This window comes from Castanea sativa, chromosome 3, assembly GCF_040712315.1.
Source record: "Castanea sativa cultivar Marrone di Chiusa Pesio chromosome 3, ASM4071231v1".
Lineage (NCBI taxonomy): Eukaryota > Viridiplantae > Streptophyta > Magnoliopsida > Fagales > Fagaceae > Castanea > Castanea sativa.
Window position 1 is genome coordinate 4079633 of NC_134015.1, and position 23179 is coordinate 4102811.

Sequence of the window (23179 nt, forward strand, 5' to 3'; positions counted from 1 at the left end):
TATTTTCATATGATTAAATCACTTTTAATCAAACAAAAGGTTTTGAAAAAATCCCACACAAAAAAGGGGAAAAAAAAAAAACTATATAGTGTTAAGCAAATAAGCATGAATCTACAAGGCTCATCCAATGTTCCAAATGCACTTTACATATATGCTCTTCCAAAATTACAATCAAGGTTTAACGTATATGTGACCATAGAGCAATGCTAGGGTTAGTATACCTTTTAGAGAGGAAAATATATATTCTCTCGTCTGTTTTACTTTATTTCCTTCACCATTTTTATGATGTTGATTTCATTGTTAATTATCCTATTCAATGTTTAAACGAAAAAAAAAAAAATCTAATTTCATCTACAGAATAATTATTAAATAAATTTAGAATATGGTGATGTGGTGTTTTTCTCTCCCATTCATGATTAATTCTCCTAATTAAATTTATGGAAAGGTTTATTATGAATATTAGAGGAGAGAGCACCAAGTCACTATATACTCCGAAAATACCTAATAATTTTCCTTTCATCAAGGGCCTTCACATGTATTGGTTTCGAACTTCTCATCTAATTACAATCATCCAACTATCATTGACTTCCTTAACCTTTTCCTTTTTTGAGAAATAAAAATGAAAAAGGTTAACATCATCTGGCTTACATTTCTCCCCTCCGGGTAAATCAAAAGAAAGTCACATAATCATCAAGCATACGATCATGCCTCTTACAATCTAGTCGAATATCATCTAGCTTTCCTTTCTTGACAATTCAACATCAGTAAGAGAAAACTGATTCACACATGTTTAATCATTATCATATAAAAAACAGGCAAAAATAATTCATTTTAATTTGTTAAACTATATATCATAAAATGGCAAAAACTTTCTTTGCACGTGTTTTTATAACTTGACTACAAACACCACTTCTTATAAAATTGTATAGCTAGTGTCTATTTCACACACCCAATTACATATATCCATACATACATACTACATGGCAAAATATATAGTAAGAAATAAATAAAGTGGAATTGGTGGAGAATAAGTAGCATGCTACTTTAGAGTGTACTTTGTACTAGTTATTATCTAAATTGTATATGCTTCACGTATTCCTTCTCTTTCTCTTTTTTCTCCTCCATAATGTCTGTTTGCTTTTTAAGTGAGTGCATGGGAAGTTTTGAGGGAAAACAACTGGTAGATGTATATCTTTTCTCTATGGCTCAGATATAATTAACTACATATCCCTCTTATACAAAGGAAATAGTAATAATTATAAATCAAACACTCATTGTTGCATACACTCCTTTGAAATCATGTTTGAAGTTAAAATTGTAAAATCATGTTTTCAAAACAAAAATTTTACAATTTTAAAAACATGATTTCAAATGAGTATATATTGAGTGTTTAATAAGATTTAACCTAAAGGAAATGTGCATGTATCAACATATATTTCTTCCCGTTCATAATATGTGCATCCTTAAGTTATAAACAAATAATAATAATAAAAACTATAAATTTTATTAAATAAACATTATAAATTAATGTTTCACAACTTTTTATAAAAAATAATTCAATGTATATTTATTATGTTGTTAAGATGAAACCAATTATGTTAATTGTCATAACAAATTGTAAATATATTTTTAAAGTGAAATTTGTAATAAGTTTAGCATTTTCTTATAGAAAAGACTCTCAATACTAAAAGTGTCACCAAATTTTGACACATCTTTGTGTTCTTGTTTTGTGGTGAGGCTAGTCAAGCACAATCATAATGTTATATGAATGAGATGTTGAAAAAAAAAAAGGTGAATTTTTATCACTACAAAAAAACTGGCCTACTGCGGCGGGCCAAAACCGCCGCTAAAGCCCCAAAAACCGCCGCTATAGGTCCATTTCACCTATTGCGGCGGGGGCTATTGCGGCGGTTCTACCCGCCAGGCTTGTCGCGACGCAATATCTCTATTGCGGCGGTACAAAAACCCGCCGCTATAGATACGCTTTTTAGCGGCGGTTTTAGTCTATTGCGGCGGACATAAAACCGCCGCTATACAACGTTCAAATTCGTTTCAGACGACTTTGTGTTCACCTTTAGCGGCATGCGCAAAGCGCCGCTATAAGCTTGCAACGAAAACCTTGTAACTGCACCTATAGCGGCGCTTATAGCCCGCCGCTATAGGTTCAAACCTATAGTGGCGGTCAAAAAGCGCCGCTATAGGTCCGCGTTTAATAGATAAAATGTGGACCTATTGCGGCGCTTTTTGACCGCCGCTATAGGTCCACGTTTAATAAATAAAATGTGGACCTATTGCGGCGCTTTTTGACCGCCGCTATAGGTTATTTTTTTTTGTTTCCAGTGAGCTTTGAAACCACTGTTTACATCAAATTTAAGGAACAGCCTGTTTCAAAGAACCTGTTTTGCATCAAATATATTGTTCAAACCTGTTACAAAGAACCTATAGTAGTTTTAGCTCTACTAACACAATACCACAAATATAATTAATTAACAACATCACATCACAAATGTCTCCAAACTAATGTAATATTTGCATAGAAATATATTCTCAAATACATAACATTGTCTATAACCACCAATTTAATTTTTATGTTACCTATCCTATCCCATCCTATCCTATCCTATCAATTAAATTTTTATGTTACCTATCCAAGAGGACAAAAATAATAAAGATTTCTAAGTTTCTTATTGTATTTGAATCGTACAAAACTTAAAAGCACAAATGGGCTCACAGATGATTTCATATTCATTTTTCTCACAAATTAATGATTTCATTTTCAGTTTTCTCACAAATTTTAAAAACGCAAAAAACAAAAACAAATTCAAAGCTAAAGTTTGACTAGATTTTGCTAAGGTTTCTCTCACAATTCAAATCCAATTGGCAATTTTCATTAGCTAAACTACAACTAAATTGTCCATACAAAGCATAAAATAAAAAATAAAAAACCCTAGAAACCAAATTGATCACAAAAATTCGTACCTCATCGGCTTCTCGATCACATCATCAGGGAGGGGGTCGGCGCTAAGAAGAATAGAAAGGAATAAGATGCCCAGTTGAGCTATGGCTCATTGGCAATCAATAGCTAAAAAATTTAAAAGTATCATGAAATTTACCATCCAACAATGACTTCCTTTGGATTCACTTTCTGGTGGGACACTAACATATTGTGATGGTACTCAATATCCAAAGCAACCTGCAATTCCAATAAACAAAACCACATCAGAAATCTGAAACTTGTTGATGTTCAAAAAAAATTAACACTAAATTCCATTCCTAAAAGCTCTTCATATTACGAATTTCAATTCAAACGTTTCGTTATCTCAGATCCCAAACAACGAAAACCCAACCTCCATAATTTTAAGCATATATTCCCTTTTCTACTTTCTATATTTTCTCAGCAACCAAATAGAAACCAATAAATAGCTAAAAATTGAAAAAAAGAAAGACAAAAACCTGATCGGCGGACTCGCTGTGAGGAACAGCATAAGAGTTGCGAATGTCGACGGTGCCATCAGGTAAGATCAAACCGAGGAGCGTATAAAGGGGGTCACATTGAAACCCTTATTTGCATCATAAAGGGGATTGTACTCCATCGATGAATTAGCCAACTGTCATCAATTTGACACTACATGTTTCAATCTTTCTTAACAAAGCAATGGCTAAAACTAAGATATTTAGATAATGATGAGCTAATGAGGCACAAAAGTTGCATTACAATCGTTTAAAAGGCAAGGGTGAGCTAATGAGGAGGCAACAAAGTTGCAATACTATCATTTAAAAGGCAAGGATAACACAAGGGCAAATAGTAATATTTAATACATAAATATCTTATAAATAGTAATATTTATATTTATATTTAATATAGATAGTAATATTTAATATTTTTTTGATTAAATATTAATCATGTGTAAATTAATGAAAATAAAAAAATTATTTAAAAAAAATAAAATTGATAATAAAAACAAAGTAATCTTTTACCCTATTTTTATAAAACAAAGTAACATTTTACTTTAGATTTATATATATATATATATATATATATATATATATATATATATATATATATAAATGACTCACTTTAGGTTTCAATACAAAGAAAAAGAAAAAAGAAAAATAATGACTCACTTTAGGTTTCACTACAAAAACTTGAATTTAAACAATTGATTGATGACTATTAATCTTTGATCACCTTGAAATTTTTTAAGCATGAAAAATATATGAAGATAATGTAATCTAACGGTAGATTTGTCAAAATTCACATTGAATTAAGAAATATATGATTGGATTCAAGTTACGCTTAATATAACTCTAAAAAATGTTACACCAACCAATAAGTTATTGTTTAATTCATATTTTGAAAATCCAACCGTTGGATCACATTTTCTATATGTTTTTAACATGCATGTCAATTTTCATGCCAATCGGATGTAATTTACCATTTGATTCTGAACTCATCTTTTATACGTTATTTTAAATTACAAAAACTTGAATTTAAACAATTGATTGATGACATGACTATTAATCTTTAATCACCTTGAAATTTTTTAAGCATGAAAAATATATGAAGATAATGTAATCTAACGGTAGATTTGTCAAAATTCACATTGAATTAAGAAATATAGAATTGGATTCAAGTTACGCTTAATATAACTCTAAAAAATGTTACACCAACCAATAAGTTATTGTTTAATTCATATTTTGAAAATCCAACCGTTGCATCACATTTTATATATGTTCTTAACATGCATGTCAATTTTCATGCCAATCGGATGTAATTTACCATTTGATTTTGAACTCATCTTTTATACGTTATTTTAAATTACAAAAACTTGAATTTAAACAATTGATTGATGACATGGCTATTAATCTTTGATCACCTTGAAATTTTTTAAGCATGAAAAATATATGAAGATAATGTAATCTAACGGTAGATTTGTCAAAATTCACATTGAATTAAGAAATATATGATTGGATTCAAGTTATGCTTAATATAACTCTAAAAAATGTTACACCAACCAATAAGTTATTGTTTAATTCATATTTTGAAAATCCAACCGTTGGATCACATTTTCTATATGTTCTTAACATGCATGTCAATTTTCATGCCAATCGGATGTAATTTACCATTTGATTTTGAACTCATCTTTTATACGTTATTTTAAATTACAAAAACTTGAATTTAAACAATTGATTGATGACATGGCTATTAATCTTTGATCACCTTGAAATTTTTTAAGCATGAAAAATATATGAAGATAATGTAATCTAACGGTAGATTTGTCAAAATTCACATTGAATTAAGAAATATAGGATTGGATTCAAGTTACGCTTAATATAACTCTAAAAAATGTTACACCAACCAATAAGTTATTGTTTAATTCATATTTTGAAAATCCAACCGTTGGATCACATTTTCTATATGTTCTTAACATGCATGTCAATTTTCATGCCAATCGGATGTAATTTACCATTTGATTTTGAATTCATCTTTTATACGTTATTTTAAATTACAAAAACTTGAATTTAAACAATTGATTGATGACATGGCTATTAATCTTTGATCACCTTGAAATTTTTTAAGCATGAAAAATATATGAAGATAATGTAATCTAACGGTAGATTTGTCAAAATTCACATTGAATTAAGAAATATAGGATTGGATTCAAGTTACACTTAATGTAACTCTAAAAAATGTTACACCAATCAATAAGTTATTGTTTAATTCATATTTTGAAAATCCAACATTTGGATCACATTTTCTCTATGTTCTTAACATGCATGCCAATTTTCATGCTAATTGGATGTAATTTACCATTTGATTTTTGAACTCATCTTTTATACATTATTTTAAATTACAAAAACTTAAATTTAAATAATTGATTGATGACATGGCTATTAATCTTTGATCACCTTGAAATTTTTTAAGCATGAAAAATATATGAAGATAATGTAATCTAACGGTAGATTTGTCAAAATTCACATTGAATTATGAAATATAGGGTTGGGTTCAAGTTACACTTGATGTAACTCTAAAAACTGTTACACCAACCAATAAGTTATTGTTGAATTCATATTTTGAAAATCCAACCGTTGGATCATATTTTCTATATGTCCTTAACGTGCATGCCAATTTTTATGCTAATCGGATGTAATTTAACATTTGATCTTAAAACTCATCTTTTATGCGTTATTTTAAACTATAAAAACTTGAATTTAAACAATTGATTGATGACTATTAATCTTTGATCACCTTGAAATTTTGCAAGCATGAAAAATATATGATGATGATGTAATCTAACGGTAGATTTGTCAAAATTCACATTGAATTAAGAAATATAAGATTGATTCAAGTTACACTTAATGTAACTCTAAAAAATGTTACACCAACCAATAAGTTATTGTTTGATTCATGCCAATCGGATGTAATTTACCATTTGATTTTTGAACTCATCTTTTATACGTTATTTTAAATTACAAAAACTTGAATTTAATCAACTGATTGATGACATGACTATTAATCTTTAATCACCTTGAAATTTTTTAAGCATAGAAAATATATGAAGATAATGTAATCTAACGGTAGATTTGTCAAAATTCACATTGAATTAAGAAATATAGGGTTGGGTTCAAGTTACACTTGATGTAACTCTAAAAACTGTTACACCAACCAATAAGTTATTGTTGAATTCATATTTTGAAAATCCAACCGTTGGATCACATTTTCTATATGTCTTTAACATGCATGCTAATTTTCATGCCAATCGGATGTAATTTACCATTTGATCTTAAAACTCATTTTTTATGCATTATTTTAAACTATAAAAACTTGAATTTAAACAATTGATTTATTACCATTAATCTTTGATCACCTTGAAATTTTTTAAGCATGAAAAATATATGAAGATAATGTAATCTAACGGTAGATTTGTCAAAATTCACATTGAATTAAGAAATATAGGATTGGATTCAAGTTACGCTTAATATAACTCTAAAAAATGTTACACCAACCAATAAGTTATTGTTTAATTCATATTTTGAAAATCCAACCGTTGCATCACATTTTCTATATGTTCTTAACATGCATGTCAATTTTCATGCCAATCGGATGTAATTTACCATTTGATTTTGAATTCATCTTTTATACGTTATTTTAAATTACAAAAACTTGAATTTAAACAATTGATTGATGACATGGCTATTAATCTTTGATCACCTTGAAATTTTTTAAGCATGAAAAATATATGAAGATAATGTAATCTAACGGTAGATTTGTCAAAATTCACATTGAATTAAGAAATATAGGATTGGATTCAAGTTACACTTAATGTAACTCTAAAAAATGTTACACCAATCAATAAGTTATTGTTTAATTCATATTTTGAAAATCCAACCTTTGGATCACATTTTCTCTATGTTCTTAACATGCATGCCAATTTTCATGCTAATTGGATGTAATTTACCATTTGATTTTTGAACTCATCTTTTATACATTATTTTAAATTACAAAAACTTAAATTTAAATAATTGATTGATGACATGGCTATTAATCTTTGATCACCTTGAAATTTTTTAAGCATGAAAAATATATGAAGATAATGTAATCTAACGGTAGATTTGTCAAAATTCACATTGAATTATGAAATATAGGGTTGGGTTCAAGTTACACTTGATGTAACTCTAAAAACTGTTACACCAACCAATAAGTTATTGTTGAATTCATATTTTGAAAATCCAACCGTTGGATCATATTTTCTATATGTCCTTAACGTGCATGCCAATTTTTATGCTAATCGGATGTAATTTAACATTTGATCTTAAAACTCATCTTTTATGCGTTATTTTAAACTATAAAAACTTGAATTTAAACAATTGATTGATGGTATTAATCTTTGATCGCACCTTGAAATTTTGCAAGCATGAAAAATATATGATGATGATGTAATCTAACGGTAGATTTGTCAAAATTCACATTGAATTAAGAAATATAAGATTGATTCAAGTTACACTTAATGTAACTCTAAAAAATGTTACACCAACCAATAAGTTATTGTTTGATTCAAATACGTCGGATGTAATTTACGGAATTTGATTTTTGAACTCATCTTTTATACGTTATTTTTAAATTACAAAAACTTGAATTTAATCAACTGATTGATGACATGACTATTAATCTTTAATCACCTTGAAATTTTTTAAGCATAGAAAATATATGAAGATAATGTAATCTAACGGTAGATTTGTCAAAATTCACATTGAATTAAGAAATATAGGGTTGGGTTCAAGTTACACTTGATGTAACTCTAAAAACTGTTACACCAACCAATAAGTTATTGTTGAATTCATATTTTGAAAATCCAACCGTTGGATCACATTTTCTATATGTCTTTAACATGCATGCTAATTTTCATGCCAATCGGATGTAATTTACCATTTGATCTTAAAACTCATTTTTTATGCATTATTTTAAACTATAAAAACTTGAATTTAAACAATTGATTTATTACCATTAATCTTTGATCACCTTGAAATTTTTTAAGCATGAAAAATATATGAAGATAATGTAATCTAACGGTAGATTTGTCAAAATTCACATTGAATTAAGAAATATAGGATTGGATTCAAGTTACACTTAATATAACTTTAAAAAATGTTACACCAACGAATAAATTATTGTTTAATTTATATTTTGAAAATCCAACCGTTGGATCACATTTTCTATATGTTCTTAACATGCATGCCAATTTTCATGCCAATCGGATGTAATTGACCATTTGATCTTTAAACTCATCTTTTATGCGTTATTGTAAACTACAAAAACTTGATTTTATACAAAAGCCTTACCTATAGCGGCGGTCACAAAAAACGCCGCAATAGATCTCATCTACAGCGGCGGGCAAAAAACGCGCCGCAATAGGCGATATATAGCGGCAGTTTTTGCACCCGCCGCAATAGGCCCGCTGCAATTTCAGGGTCTATTGCGGCGGGTCAATGACCCGCCGCTATATCTAAGCCAAAGGCCGCTAAAGTAGGTCTATTACGGCGGGTCACTGGCCCGCCGCAATAGTACGCCGCAATAGATCTCATGTATAGCGGTGGGCCAAAAAAGCGCCGCAATAGGCGACCTATAGCGGCAGTTTTCGCACCCGCCGCAATAGGCCCGCCGCAATAGGCCCGCCGCAATAGGCCAGTTTTCTTGTAGTGTATGTATCCATATCAAAACTGTCGGCATACTTTCTATTAAAGAATACAATAGATATAATTTATATGATTGTAAGGAATATGAACCCATCACTATCTTTAATTTTTCATCTATCAACCATGACTTTTTTTTTTTTTTTTAATACAATATAGAAATTCTACTTTAATATATATATATATATATATATATATATATATGTGTGTGTGTGTGTGTGAAGCCTCTCTAGAGACTTAAACCTCTAACATTTTTTCCACACAATTCATAAGCATTTATATTTGTGGAGCACTTATACTTGTGAAGTGACCACCACATCAAAGGTGTGCGCCTGTGCGGTGGTTCTATCAACCATGACTTACCACTTGAGTAACCCCTGAAAAATTGTATGAACTAATTACACCACTAAAGACCTGGTTTAAGTCTTCCTTCCTTGACTAACTCTGCTGATAACATGGAGGACACTTAAACCCAAACTTTCGTGATCATTTCCGACCAATCCTAATGCTATGGCCAACTCTATCCCAAACTTTAGCCTACATCCACAGACACACCAAAAATTTCTTTATTCTCCAATTGGCCTTGCCATAAATTGGTCTCCACATGACTTGGCATCATCTAAAAAGCTAGTTTCTTCTTCCCTCTATAAAACCCACCAAGCCAACACGCTTCGTATCTCATTCTTCGTTCAACATCATAACATTACTACAGTCCACATATATACTGATATTGCTTCTGAAACATAGAGATTTAAAAAAAATGAATAGGTTTAGATTTTACGTGTGGATTATACTGATCATACTTCTTTTGTCTTTTAGGTCCCAAGCTCGCCCTCTCAATCCAAACATGGAGGGGAACCATGAGATGAGTGGTGGTGATCTGAGGATTCATGGTGGTGAAGTTGTTGTTCCACTTAAGAGAGGTCCAGTGCCACCTTCAGCCCCTTCTTCATGCACCATTGGTGGGAATCATAAGATGAGCAGTGGAAAATGTCCAGTTGGTGCATAAAACTTCTTGTCTGTTTCACGTCCACAATTTACGTATGGTATGAAAGTTTGTAATAAATGTGAAAAAAATCAAAGCCCTAAAAATACGTACCTCTCAATATATCACCTGTAAATGTTTCTTAAGACTAAACAAGAATGAGCGATCTCTAGTATCTTTCAACTAGCATGAGCTTCAACAATAAAATAAAAGTGAGAATCAAGTTCAACAACAATGGACATAAGTGCTTTGCAAAAGCATATATATATATATATATATATATATATATATATATATATATATATATATAGGTGTTACTAAGGGTCATCAAATAGCCCACGACCCACAGCTTGACCCAGAAACCCGACGGCCCACTGGGCTAATGGGCATCTCGGCCCGTTGTTATTGAGGCCCATGAGTAGCCCACTAGCCCAGTGAGTTAGGCCGTGGGCTAGTTTTTATGTCATGGGTACCCAGTGGGCTAGCCCAGTAACCCAACCCGTTGGCCTAACCCGTTGGCCCAGCACAATAACTCATAATTCATAACAAAAATATATAGGAAGTGTATGAAGGATTGATCTTAAGATATTACAAATGAATGTCTTAAGAGAACTCCCTCAACCACTAAGATACTCAAAATAATTGTGCTAAATTTAGTTTATTAAATATATATTTTTTTAGTAGTCTAGCAAATTTGAATTAACCATTTGACATTTTTTTTTAATTAAAGATAAAAATAAAAAACTATTTAAAGCCTTAATAAAAAAAATTAAATAGGTTTCTATCAACAAAACAAAAAATTAAATAGATTTGACTGTAAAAAAATTTGTAATTAAGTATTAAATTCTTTAATTCTTTTCTTTAAAAAAATAGATTGATTATTCCCTTATAAAAAATTGATTCTTTCTTTATAAAAATAATATGCTAACATAAGCCTATGGGTAACCCATTAGACCCAACCCGATAGCCTAGCTCGCTAAAGACAAAATGGGCATTGCCCATGGGCAGGGTCATGGGCTGAGGTTTTCTCTTTCGGCCCAACTCGACCTGACCCGTTAACTAGTTAATAGCCCATTATATCCAGCCTATTGTGTCCATGGGCTAAGTAAAAATGGGTCGGGCTGGCCTAACCCGGCCCATTGACGACCCTTAGGTGTTACAAGCTCATTGTTTACTCAGTATCTTTTAATTAATAATTTGATAGCATGACAGAAAGCAAGCCATTGTGTTCATCTTCAACTTTTGTACTTTTCTTGAAAATATGTGGTTGAGCAAGAACGGTTACAATTTAAAAAAAAAATTTTTTTTTCTATCTTTTGTTAAAAAGATTGAGGTTAGACTAGAGTTAAACCCTAGAACATATGTGGGACAAAACGTACGTTCTTCCAAATATTGACGTGGACTATGTTACGTTTGACAAAATCACCTAGTGGTAATTATTTTATATCTAAGACTAGGAGCTCATTTTTTTCTTGGTTATTTTATTCATTATTTGATATATAGCAACACCGAAAGCAAGTCATGTTCATCTTCAACTATTGTGTTTTCCTTTTTCTTTTTGGATGCCATCTTTTTTGTTGAAAAGATTGATGTTAAAGTTAAACCCTAGTTATATTATTTGAAGAACACGTGTTGTTCCAAATAGTACTGAAGCTTAAGAGTCACGCGGACTATGATAATAAATTTGACAAAATCAAATTAGTGGTGATTAGGTTAAGAATGGAAGATGTTCAGCAAGGCGACCTCGTTTAAATCCAAAACAATGGAAAGTCACAAATCAATTAAGCTGATATATATATAAGTTTGACAATGATAAACTTTTTCCTTGAGAGATTAAAATTTTCATATAAATAATTGTTGAGAAGGCCACAATTCGACTCTCTACAATCATTTTAAAAATAGGCTAGATGGGTATGATGTCAAATGTCATAAAAGATTTGAGTATGTTTTTCTCATTATTAATTGATTTTAAGGTGGAATAACAAAACTCACGGTCTGACAAATGATACTAGAGCCAAGGTCATGAGTTCCAGCCGCAGGAATGTCATCATGAGAGAGGGATTGTTGAGAGGATCACAATTCGACTCCCAACAACCACTCTAAAAACGGGCTTGCGGGATATAATGTCAAATACCATAAAAGATTTGAATGCATCTTCTTCATCACTAATTAGTTTTGAGATTATCAAGAAAAAAATTCCCTATAAATATTGAGTAAATATACTTATGAAAGATCTACATATTGATGCATATAAGCATATCCTAAACTCCAAGCAGTTGTCACTTGTCACAATGGCCAGCCATCCCAGTGGTGGACAAAGAAAAACTACTTGGAAAAAAATTCTACAGACTCTGGAAAGTGCACTTCTAATATATATGTTTGGATGGACTTATTCTCATCTATATATTTTATTTTTATTTTACATATATAATATTATATATTTATTTGTAAAAATAAACAAAAGGTTGGATTGAGGTCGATCGGCCAAAAGCTTTTATTGACCAGGATTGTCAATAATTTCACTGTATTATTAATGTCCCCATAACAAATTGCAACTCCAATAACAACTTGGCGCATGGCCTCTAACCAAAGATAACATTATCTACAAAACAATACATATTATCTAATGAAAACCTAGATGGTTTTTAATCGTAATTGATTTTTCAAAACAAACTTAGAGCAAAAATAATGCAATAAGGCTACAGATATAATAAAAATCTTCCTATTTGTCTTTCACTTTACACTTTGACCCATCACAATATGCCATTTAAATTTTCTGTTTAATGGCCTATATATGTGTGTGTCTATATATATATATATATATATATATATATATATATATATATATGCGTGAGTAGGATAGCAATTAATAAGCAAATTTAGGAGTATTGTGAAGTTTTGTTGTAATCCTAGAAGGATTCAAACTGATATAATTAATGATAAAAGTAAAGTACACTTATAGTTCTTAGAATTTAGGGTTGTTTTCATTTTGACTATTTACATTTCAAAATTTTCACTTTAAACCTTTGTGTTTGATTCTATTTTCATATTAATCCTACAACCTAATTTCGTTAGTAACCTAATCATCTATAACATGATTAATTTTGTACCCAGAATGATAAAATTCCTACATTCCACCATATTTTAGAGCTAATATTTTATGAAATAGTTAAATATAAAGGAACTTATAAGTCAAATTACTTACAAAAATGACCGGCGTGACCATTATGACGTAATCATACATAAACGGTTAAAATGAAAATCGCTCCAAACTTTAAAAACAAGAAGTGTCCTTTACTATAATCATAATATATAACAGAAAAAATGGAAAAAAAGAAAAAAGAAAAAAAGAAGAGATTGACATATGATATTATGTTATGTAATACCCTACTGCCTGCACTGCAAGTTGGAATGCCCGATGCAATTGAACTATCATGCTGGACCTTTGAAACCAGATTCAAAAAGCAACCTTATGTCTAGCCCATTACGTTGCCACGCTTGATGATTTTCGTTTTTTCTTAACAGTACAATAACAGGAGTAGCTCTATGACAAATTATCTATACTACTATTTAAGTGGTTGCCCCTGTTTGGACCAAATTTTTTTTTGTTCCAAAATATCCCTATACCCCTAGGTTGAAGTAGAGACAAAACTAAAGGATAGTATGGTAAAAATACGTGTCTAATTTGCATTAAAATATTACCTACAAAATAGGAACACTCTTCCACTAACCCACTTCTTCAAAGCAACTATATGTTTATTGTTTTTTTTTTTAAATAGAAAAATAAGTTAAACACCTCACGTTTATCCAAAAACGAATCTAAATATATATATATATATATATATATATATATATATATATATATATATATATATATATATATATAAACTAAAGGAAAATTCCGATTTTTTTTTCTAGAATACCTTTATATTCTTATGTTTAAGTAGAGACAAAACTAAAAGACAATCCGGTAAAAATACAACCTTAACTTCCACTAAAACATTGCCTAAAAAATAGGGTCACTTTCCTATTGATTTTCAAATTTATTTATTCATTTATAAATTAAATTCTCAAAATAAAAATTATATATAATAAAAAATATAGATTTTTTTTTTGTTACTACCACTAAAAAAAAGAGAGCCTCATCTCACGCGGGAAGCACATGTGATGAGGCTAGTTAATTAATAATTAAAATGCAGTAATATGACACATACAAAAAGTGGCATAAATACGAACTTTGAAACATCTCATAGAAAAAAAAAAGAGAAACTCTCACATGTGCCAGCGCAACATAAATGGAAATTCTCTTAAAACATGTACAGTAGCAGGGTTCAAATTCAAATTTCCTTTTATGCAAGGACTAGAAAATGAGAGTTATTTTTATTTTTGGTTTTTGGATAATTAAACTAGAGTATTGGACGGGACATGAAGTTGTGAATGCTGAAAGTGTCTATTGAAAATATCATAAAGCATTTAGTAAACTAAAGCCTAGCAATTTCGAAAATCCAAATAGTAAAATTGGATAGGTTGATGATTTTGAGTATTGGTTGATGGAATTTTTTTTTTTTTGGACTGAAAATTGAATGACTCTTCTCACATATACTTTTCAAAAAAAGAAAAACATATATACCTTTCATTCATCAATTTAACTTTATCGATATTTGATTCTGCCTTCACCATGTTTATGATATATGTTCATTTCATTGTTATCCAATTCAAACGGTAAAGGTCCAATGTCATCCGTCGTCCAGTTTTTTCATACATATTCTGTAACTTTTTTTTATTTTTAATAAAAAAGAAAGGTGGGTAAAGCTTAATTTTTGTGTTTTTCGGTAAATGAAAAGAAAGTCATATTATGGTCTTGCATACAATCTGATCTGATATCATCTAGCTTTCCTTCTTACTGTCCCCCGTAAGTTAGAAAAAGCTGTTCCATGCAGCCCTCCTTCTAATTAGTTAATATATGCTATAAAATTACATAAGATTCACACACCCCTTCTTTTTTCTCCTTGTCCTCTATTAATGTCTGGTTACTACTTTTTAAATGAGCGCATGAGAGGTTTTAAGGGCCGCCTCGCACTCATCTCACATTTACGCATCTTTCTCTTTAATGAATCTATTATACTTCTTACATTTAGAATATGTATGAAAAAAGAGGACGACGGATGCTAAGAGAGAAAGAGACAACCATATACGTTAACGAAATGATCATAGAATATACATGTGCTTAGGATGAGATAAGACGAAATCAGACAAATAAGACAAGATAGGTCAAATGGGGATGGAAAATTTTTTACGGTCCGTATATGTATTTTTTTTTCCCTACAAATCCTATATAATTATAGAATTTTTGTTCTTTGGTAAAGACATATAAGTTTTTAGAAGAATCAGTAATTTAATATAGTATCAGAGCAAAATGTTCTATGTTCAATCATTGTCTCCTCTCTTCTATCTCTTATTTAAATTCTCACGCGTTGAGCTTACCTATTAAAAGATAATAAGATTAAATTTGCTACATCTCAATAGTTTACACTTATTTAAATTTACCATTTTTGGGTCTTTGACTACCTTACTACTACTATATCATTTTCTACAAAAATGACAGGAATTAGGTTGAATTAAAGGCTTGGCTAGGATTTTCAGTAATTTCATTTTGTTATGCACCATAACAAATTGCAAGTGCAACTCCAATAACAACCCCCCAACCAGAGGTCACATATCTACAAAACAATCGTATTATCTAATGAAAATCTGAATAAAGTTTTAATCGTAACTGACTTTTACTTTATTAACTTGAAGCAAAACTAATATAATAAAGCTACGATCACAACAATTTTACAATATCTTTCAATTTATTTTTTGAAGAAAAATTTAGAAATATCACCTTACACTCGAGCCCACCACAATATGGCGTTTTAAATTTATTTTTTCATGAACCACGTGTGGGATAGTAAGCAAATTTAGTTCTTCTATGGACACACAGTCTGACAAAACTTACACATTGATTAATTTATGATGGGATTATATCAAATATTGGATCTATTATTGAAAATTAGCAAAAAATAATACAATGATCATTTGCCACATGTCTAAGTTGTGTCAAAGTATGTGGGTAAGTGTAAAGTCTTAGATTCTTTGTTTGTTGATCATGCATTCCATCTCTATTAGTAATTTACTTGTCCATGATATGTTATTCTACATACAATGATGAAATTCCTACATTCTATTGTATTTTAAAGTTAGTATTTCACAATGGCGGCGCCACATTTAGTCTAGGATGTTCCTAGGAACACCCTGACCTAAAAATATATATAATAATAATAATTAAATTTTTTTATTTGTTTACTCTTAAAAAAAAATAGGAACACCCTCAAGCAAAATTAGGAACACCCTCAAATAAAAAAAATTATTTGTTCTACTTTCAAGCAAAAAAAAAAAAAAAAAAGCCCAAAAAAAATTTTGAACTAAAATTTGAAAAAAAAAAAAAAATTGTGATAGAGCAAGCCCATAAAAAAGCCCAACATCAATCCTAAACAACAGATGGTAAAGCAAACCCAATCTAAAGAAAAAAAAACCCAACAAATGGTAAACAGGGAAAGCAAACCCATGGATTCTCAAAAAAAAAAAAAAAACTCAATATACGCGTTTGTCGATTCATCAAATGGTAAAGCTAAAGCAAAATCTCAAATCTCAAATCATGAAATCCAAAACCTAACCTAAAGACAAAAACCTTATTAGTCAATAGAGCAACGCTGCAACACAACAGCCAACAGACGAATCGGGCATCGGAGATCGGTCAGCCAACACAACTCGATAGGATCGGAGATCGCTCACTGGATCAGATCGGAGATCGCCGATTAGTCACGCTCGTCACTCGCTCCGTCGCTTAGCTTGGTGGCTTGACCTCAATTCCTTTGGCGCCACCCCTCAGAGGCTCAGCCTCAGGCCTCCCTGCTCCCTCAACCTCAAGGTATTTCATCTTTACTAACTTCTTCTTCTTCTTCTTCTTCTTCTTTTTTTCTCTCTCTCTTACATATACGGGTTATTGGGTTTCTCTCAGTCTCAGTCTCTCTCTCTCTCTCTTTATTTGAAGAATGAAAGTGAAATAATTCAAATGAAATGAGAGTCTCACTCTTTTTAAGACTTTTAGAATTTATCTGATTCTTTTGAACTGTGATTGGCTGATCTTAGCTTTACTTTATAACTTTAGTCTTTATTAATATTTGGCCCCTGTTTTTGGCTTTATTCGTTGGTGTTGGTGAGATACAGTTAATTGTCTTTTAGTGTGTTGTGATTGTGAATTTTTTTGATTGGCTCTTGTGATTGGGGGCCATGAGGATGGGGCTTGTCTGTTGAGTGGGGTGGGGGGTAGATGGGCACATGGGGCCGGGGTGGGATATTTGAATTGGGGGAAGTAAATGCACATGGATGTGTCCTAGTGCAACTAATAAACAATAATTTAATTAACCAATAATTAATTGGGGGAAGCAACTAGTAAACAATAATCAATAATGTAATTAACCAATACATTATAAAAGACAAACAAATTAAATTATGTTGAGCTAATTAACAATTAATAATTTTATAATTAATGAAACAACAATATAACAAATTATAGTTTATAAAAGACAAACAAATTAATGAAACAGCTAAACAACAATAATTAATAACTTTATTAATATTTCAAATGAACTTAGAGTTTATTGTTTATTCTTTTGCTAGAATTATGGACAAATATTTGATAAGAAAATCATTTACCTAAGATTCATCTCCTGTGCAAGATTCATCCTTATCTGCTAAGATAATTCGTGTTGACTTTAGCTTAGAAAATCTTCCTTCAGATCCTCGGCTGCGAGAAAAGATATCATCTTATCATCCTAATAATCATGATGAAATAAGAAGATATTATTTACAAAAAGGCCATTGTCAACCTGTTTTTTGGAACCATGATGATTACCCTCTATCATATTTTTCTAGAAAGTCTCGTCGATTTATATTCGAATGGTATGTAAATAGAAAGTGGTTAAAATATAGTATAGGCAATGATGCACTATTTTGTTTATATTGCTACCTATTTGGGGAAGATGTTGGTAAACAAGGAGGAGGTGAAACTTTTGTAATGAAGGGATTTAAACTTTGGAATCAAAAAGAAAAGTTAAATTCTCATGTTGTAGGAGTTAATAGTGCTCATAACCAAGCTGTCAAGAAGAGTGAAGATCTAATGAAGGAAAAACAACACATTCAAAGTGTTTTGGTTAAACAATCAAATCAAGATAAAATTGAATATTGGGTTCAATTAAATGCAATAGTTGATCAGATAAGATTCCTTTTATGCTAGGGATTAGCTTTTCGTGGTCACAATGAATCTCAAGGTTCAAGTGATAAAGGAAATTTCCTTGAGCTTCTATAATTTTTAGGGGATTACAATGAATCTATCAATGAAGTGTTTCAAAAAGCTCTGAAAAATTGCAAGCTTACCTATCATGAAATTCAAAAAGACATTATGAATGCAATTGTACGTGAAACATCCAAAGCCATCATCAAGGATCTTGACAATGAGTTCTTTTCAATATTAGTTGATGAGTCGCGTGATATCTCAGTGAAAGAGCAAATGACTCTCGTTCTTCGTTATGTGAACAAAAAAGGAATTATTATAGAGCGGGTCCTTAGTATTGTATATGTAGCAAGTACTACCACTTTGTCACTCAAATATGCTATTGAATATTTGCTTTGTGAAAATAATTTAAGTTTATTTAAACTACGTGGACAAGGTTATGACGGGGCTAGTAATATGCAAGGTGATATCAATGGTCTCAAAACTTTAATTTTGAAAGAGAATAAGTCAGCATTTTATGTCCACTGTTTTGCTCATCAACTTCAATTGACACTTGTTGCCGTTGCTAAAAATCACATTAACATTGCTGAAATTTTTTTTTTTTTAATGTGGTTAGTAATTTAGTACCTGTTGTTGGAGGCTCTTGTAAGAGACGAGATGCTCTTCAATATGCACAATTTTCCAAAATCAAAGAAGAATTAGAGAATGGTGTACGTAGAAGTGGGTAAGGTTTGAATCAAGAGACAAATCTTAAACGTCCTGGTGATACACGTTGGGATCATATTATGGGACTATTCTCAACTTGATTTTGATGTTCTTTGTTGTTGTTGATGTACTTGAGATTATTGAAGAGGATGACCCCTCCAACCAAAAAGTTGAAGCTTGATCTGTTATGAGGTCAATTCTATCTTTTGAATTTGTCTTTGGTCTACACTTGATGAAAAACATTTTAGGGATCACAAACGAGTTGTCAATAGCATTGCAAAAAAAAAAAAAAAATTCAAGATATAGTAAATGCTATGGATCTTGTTAAAGTGTCTAAGTAACGATTGCAAGTGATGAGAGATAATAAATGAATATCTTTATTGACTGAAGTGTCTTCATTTTGTACCACACATGATATTCCTATCTTGAATATGGATGAAATATTTGTAGTTAGTAGGAGGCCACGACGCAACACCCAACGAAATATAAATTTACATCATTATCATGTTGAGCTATTCTACACAGTCATAGATATGCAGCTTCAAGAGCTTAACAACCGTTTTTCAGAGGCGAATATCGATTTGCTACTTTGTATGGCTTGCTTGAATCCAAGTAATTCATTTGTGGCTTCTAATAAGAAAAAGTTGATACGTCTAGCAAAGTTCTATCCATCTGATTTTCTTGGGACAGATATCTTAGCACTTGACTTTCAATTTCAAAATTACATTTTTGATATGCGCAGCAATGACTTGTTTTTAGAGCTTCAAGGAGTTAGTGAACTTGGAAGTATGAGATTTATCAATTAGTCTATTTGCTTGTGAAGTTAGTTTTGACCATTCCTGTCGCTACTTCAATAGTAGAAAGAAGTTTTATAGCAATGAAATATATAAAGAATGAACTGTGCAATCGAATTGGAGATCAGTGGATGAATGATTGCTTAGTTGTGTATATTGAAAGAGATGTAGCTTGTAGCATTGATAATGAGACTATTATGCAACGATTTCAAAATATGAAAACTCGTAGAAGGCAATTGTAAATTTTATGTATTTGCGTGTTTTTTTATTGTTGTTGTTGTTGTCAATATCTGAATTTCTCTTTTTATTAGGTTGTGTAATTTATGTTTCTTAAGAAACACCTTGAGAAAAATTTCAAGAGCCGTTATTGATATTTCATAAAATAGTTAACTATGAAAGGCAATTAACCGTCAATTACCAACATAAATAGATGGCCACTATAAAAACAGTCAAACATGAATTACCAAAATAAAAATATTGATTCAAAATAAAAAAATTTCTATAACCGCTACTGATATTTCATAAAATAGTTAACTATTAAATGCAATTAAGCGTCAAATTACCAACATAAATAGATGGCCACTATAAAAATAGTCAAACATGAGTTACCAAAATAAAAATATTGATTCAAAATAAAAAATAGCACCAAATTCTATAGGCCAAAGTGAACTTTAAAAAAGGGGGCAGCAATTGTACTCTGAAGATGGACCTCTGAAACAAGATCTGTAAAGCAAGCCTAGCTATTACTGATTTAGTGGGATAGTAATGGGCCCTGTCGATAATTAAAGAAGTTACAAAAGCATATAGCTAGCCCATTATGTTTCCACGCTTGATGATTTCTTTTTCCCCGAAACAGTGTGATAACAAGAGTGAGATTCCCCCCCCCCCCCCCCCCCCCCCCCAAAAAAAGAAGGTATTTTTGCATCATCAAAAACTACTTATTTTTAATTTTATTTATTATTTATTTTATGTAACTACTTTCATCTCAAGCTCTCTCACAAGACTTAAAGGAATGGTACCCGCTATTACTTTAATCTCAAGCTCTTCTCATTCATATACTAATATACTTCTTTAACTTTCAATAAATGTGTTACTTAATTCATACTGCACCAAGATATCTTTGACGGTTCTTTGTCAAAGAAAAATTATTTATCCCATAAAAGAGACCCATCTCAAACTTTATATTTGTCACCGCCAAAAACTCGAACCAATTGCTTTGATACTAATTGTTGTGTAATAATAAAAACTCTAACATCCATTAATGTGATTTGAGACAAATTTACATGAACAAAAAAAAAAAAAAAAATTCATTCATATTAGTCAAAGATATTTAACATTGTATAACTTCTATTGAAAATATCATGAAATGTCAAGTAACTTACAAGATTTTTGATTGGACAATAATATTTAATACTTCAATTAACAATTTAAAAGTAAGCATGTGTGTGTATTGGTGCATTTATGTCACTAAAGCTTTTTGTAAGTTGTAACACTATATATATATATATGTGTGTGTGTGTGTGTGTGAAGATTGTATAGAAATCTATTGCTGAATATTTAGTTATTTACTATTTAGTCTAATGGCATCACATGGGTGTTACGTCCAAACTTGTAACTGTAAGTGCACAATTGCACCTGGCCCCAAGAACAGTTATGGGCTCAGGCCCAATGAGCCTTAAACAATATAAATTTGTAGAGTGTGGGCTTGAAACCCAGGTTAGAAGTGTGTGAGGATTAAATGACAAACTAAAGATTGCAAGTACTTGGAAACAACAAGGAATATTGTAAATCAGTTTCCTCGGATGTAAGCCGAGAGTTGTTCTTATAGTATATCTTTCTCTTTGTTTCTTTTTCCTTTTAGGTTACAAAAAGTCCGTCCCCTTTTCTCTTTCAGGTTCCTCCTTAAATACTCCTCTTTTTAATACTTTGTACACGTGTTGCCCCAACTCCCCCTTAGCCTAGATATTTCTTTTCTTAGTGCCTTTGAATAGTAACCAGAAGTTTCCCTTCCACTGTTTAAGTGTCACTTTCCCATTAATGCGGCCAGGGTGGTAGGTGCAGGGTCTTTAATGCGGAGGCAGCAGCCTTTATCTTTGACATTTTTCCAACATCGGTGCTTCTAGGACATTCAAGGGTTCACCCTCTTTAACCATTGGTTTTGTCCGTATCCTTCCCTAACCTTTACCATGAAGTCCCGGGTTCTTCGGTGTCAGTCCGAAGGGAAAAATCATCCTCGGCTGGATCCTCGGACCCTCGGCGTATGGGCCAACCCGTAGTACTAAGAAGTCCTAAACCCAAGAGCAGGTCGGCCTTCCTTAGTATGACCCAACGGCCCATATTCCCATCAAGGTCTTTTTACTCCCCACAGTAACTATTTGTTTTTTATGTGACTAGAGGATATATATATATATATATATATATATATATATATATATATATATATATATATATATATATATATATATAGATAGATAGATAGATAGTAGTCATAGACTCATTGGTATTGATTGAGTCCAAAAAAAAAAAAAAAATCCATTCACTTAGGGGGAAAAAAAATCGAGGTTGATGACTTTGACTACTATTGGTTGATGGAAGTTTTGTTTTGGACTAAAATTGAATGATTCTTCTCTGGAAATTTTGAGCTCTTTTGAGCTCTTTTGGGTGTTTGTAGGAGAAGAAGACTCAAAATTTAAGTTTCGTTAGGGTGGGTAAAGGTTTTTATTTTTATTTATATATATAGAAAAAATCATTAGAGTTCTAGGACCTTACAGAGCTTTATTTTTATATGATAAAGTATTTCTTTTAATCACACCAAAAGGTTTTGAAAAAATCTCACAATAAAAATTGCAAAAGAAAAAATAAAATTGGAGGGGAGCTGCCAGGCAGACAGCTGATTAACACTTTGACAAAAATATTACCCATTTTTTAGTTTCTTTTTTTCTTCCAAATTTTGTTCCAAACTTTTTTGTATTTTTAAGAGATAAATCTATGGCTTTTTATTATGTTGAACTCTTTTTTCTTTTTTTCTTTTTTTAAATTTGGTAGGTTGATTCACCTTTCCAAATTAATGAGACGTAAAAAATTTATAATTTATAAATTCTACAATTATCTTGTAAAGTTCGTGTGATTTCATATAATATAATGATAATTGTCTTTCATTTTTATTTA

The 23179-nt window shown here is 30.9% G+C and overlaps 1 protein-coding gene and 1 long non-coding RNA gene across 4 annotated transcripts; one reads left to right on the forward strand and one right to left on the reverse strand.

Moving 5' to 3' along the window:
- Positions 1-2323: 2323 nt before the first annotated feature.
- Positions 2324-3612, reverse strand: LOC142630011 (uncharacterized). Of its 3 annotated transcripts, none has more exons than XR_012843185.1 (4): positions 3454-3612; positions 3114-3193; positions 2980-3021; positions 2324-2439 (listed from the first exon to the last, which is right to left on the reverse strand). It is a non-coding gene; the product is annotated as an uncharacterized LOC142630011 (long non-coding RNA). The 3 variants fall into 3 exon arrangements; XR_012843184.1 differs by having other exon boundaries at positions 2326-2425; XR_012843183.1 differs by lacking the exon at positions 2324-2439 and having other exon boundaries at positions 2886-3021; positions 3454-3591.
- Positions 3613-10039: 6427 nt separating this feature from the next.
- Positions 10040-20023, forward strand: LOC142628358 (uncharacterized). Its single transcript, XM_075802472.1, has 3 exons — positions 10040-10193; positions 18595-18975; positions 19668-20023. Exons 1-3 carry the CDS (start codon positions 10040-10042, stop codon positions 20021-20023), a joined length of 891 nt encoding a protein of 296 aa, XP_075658587.1.
- Positions 20024-23179: the final 3156 nt, after the last annotated feature.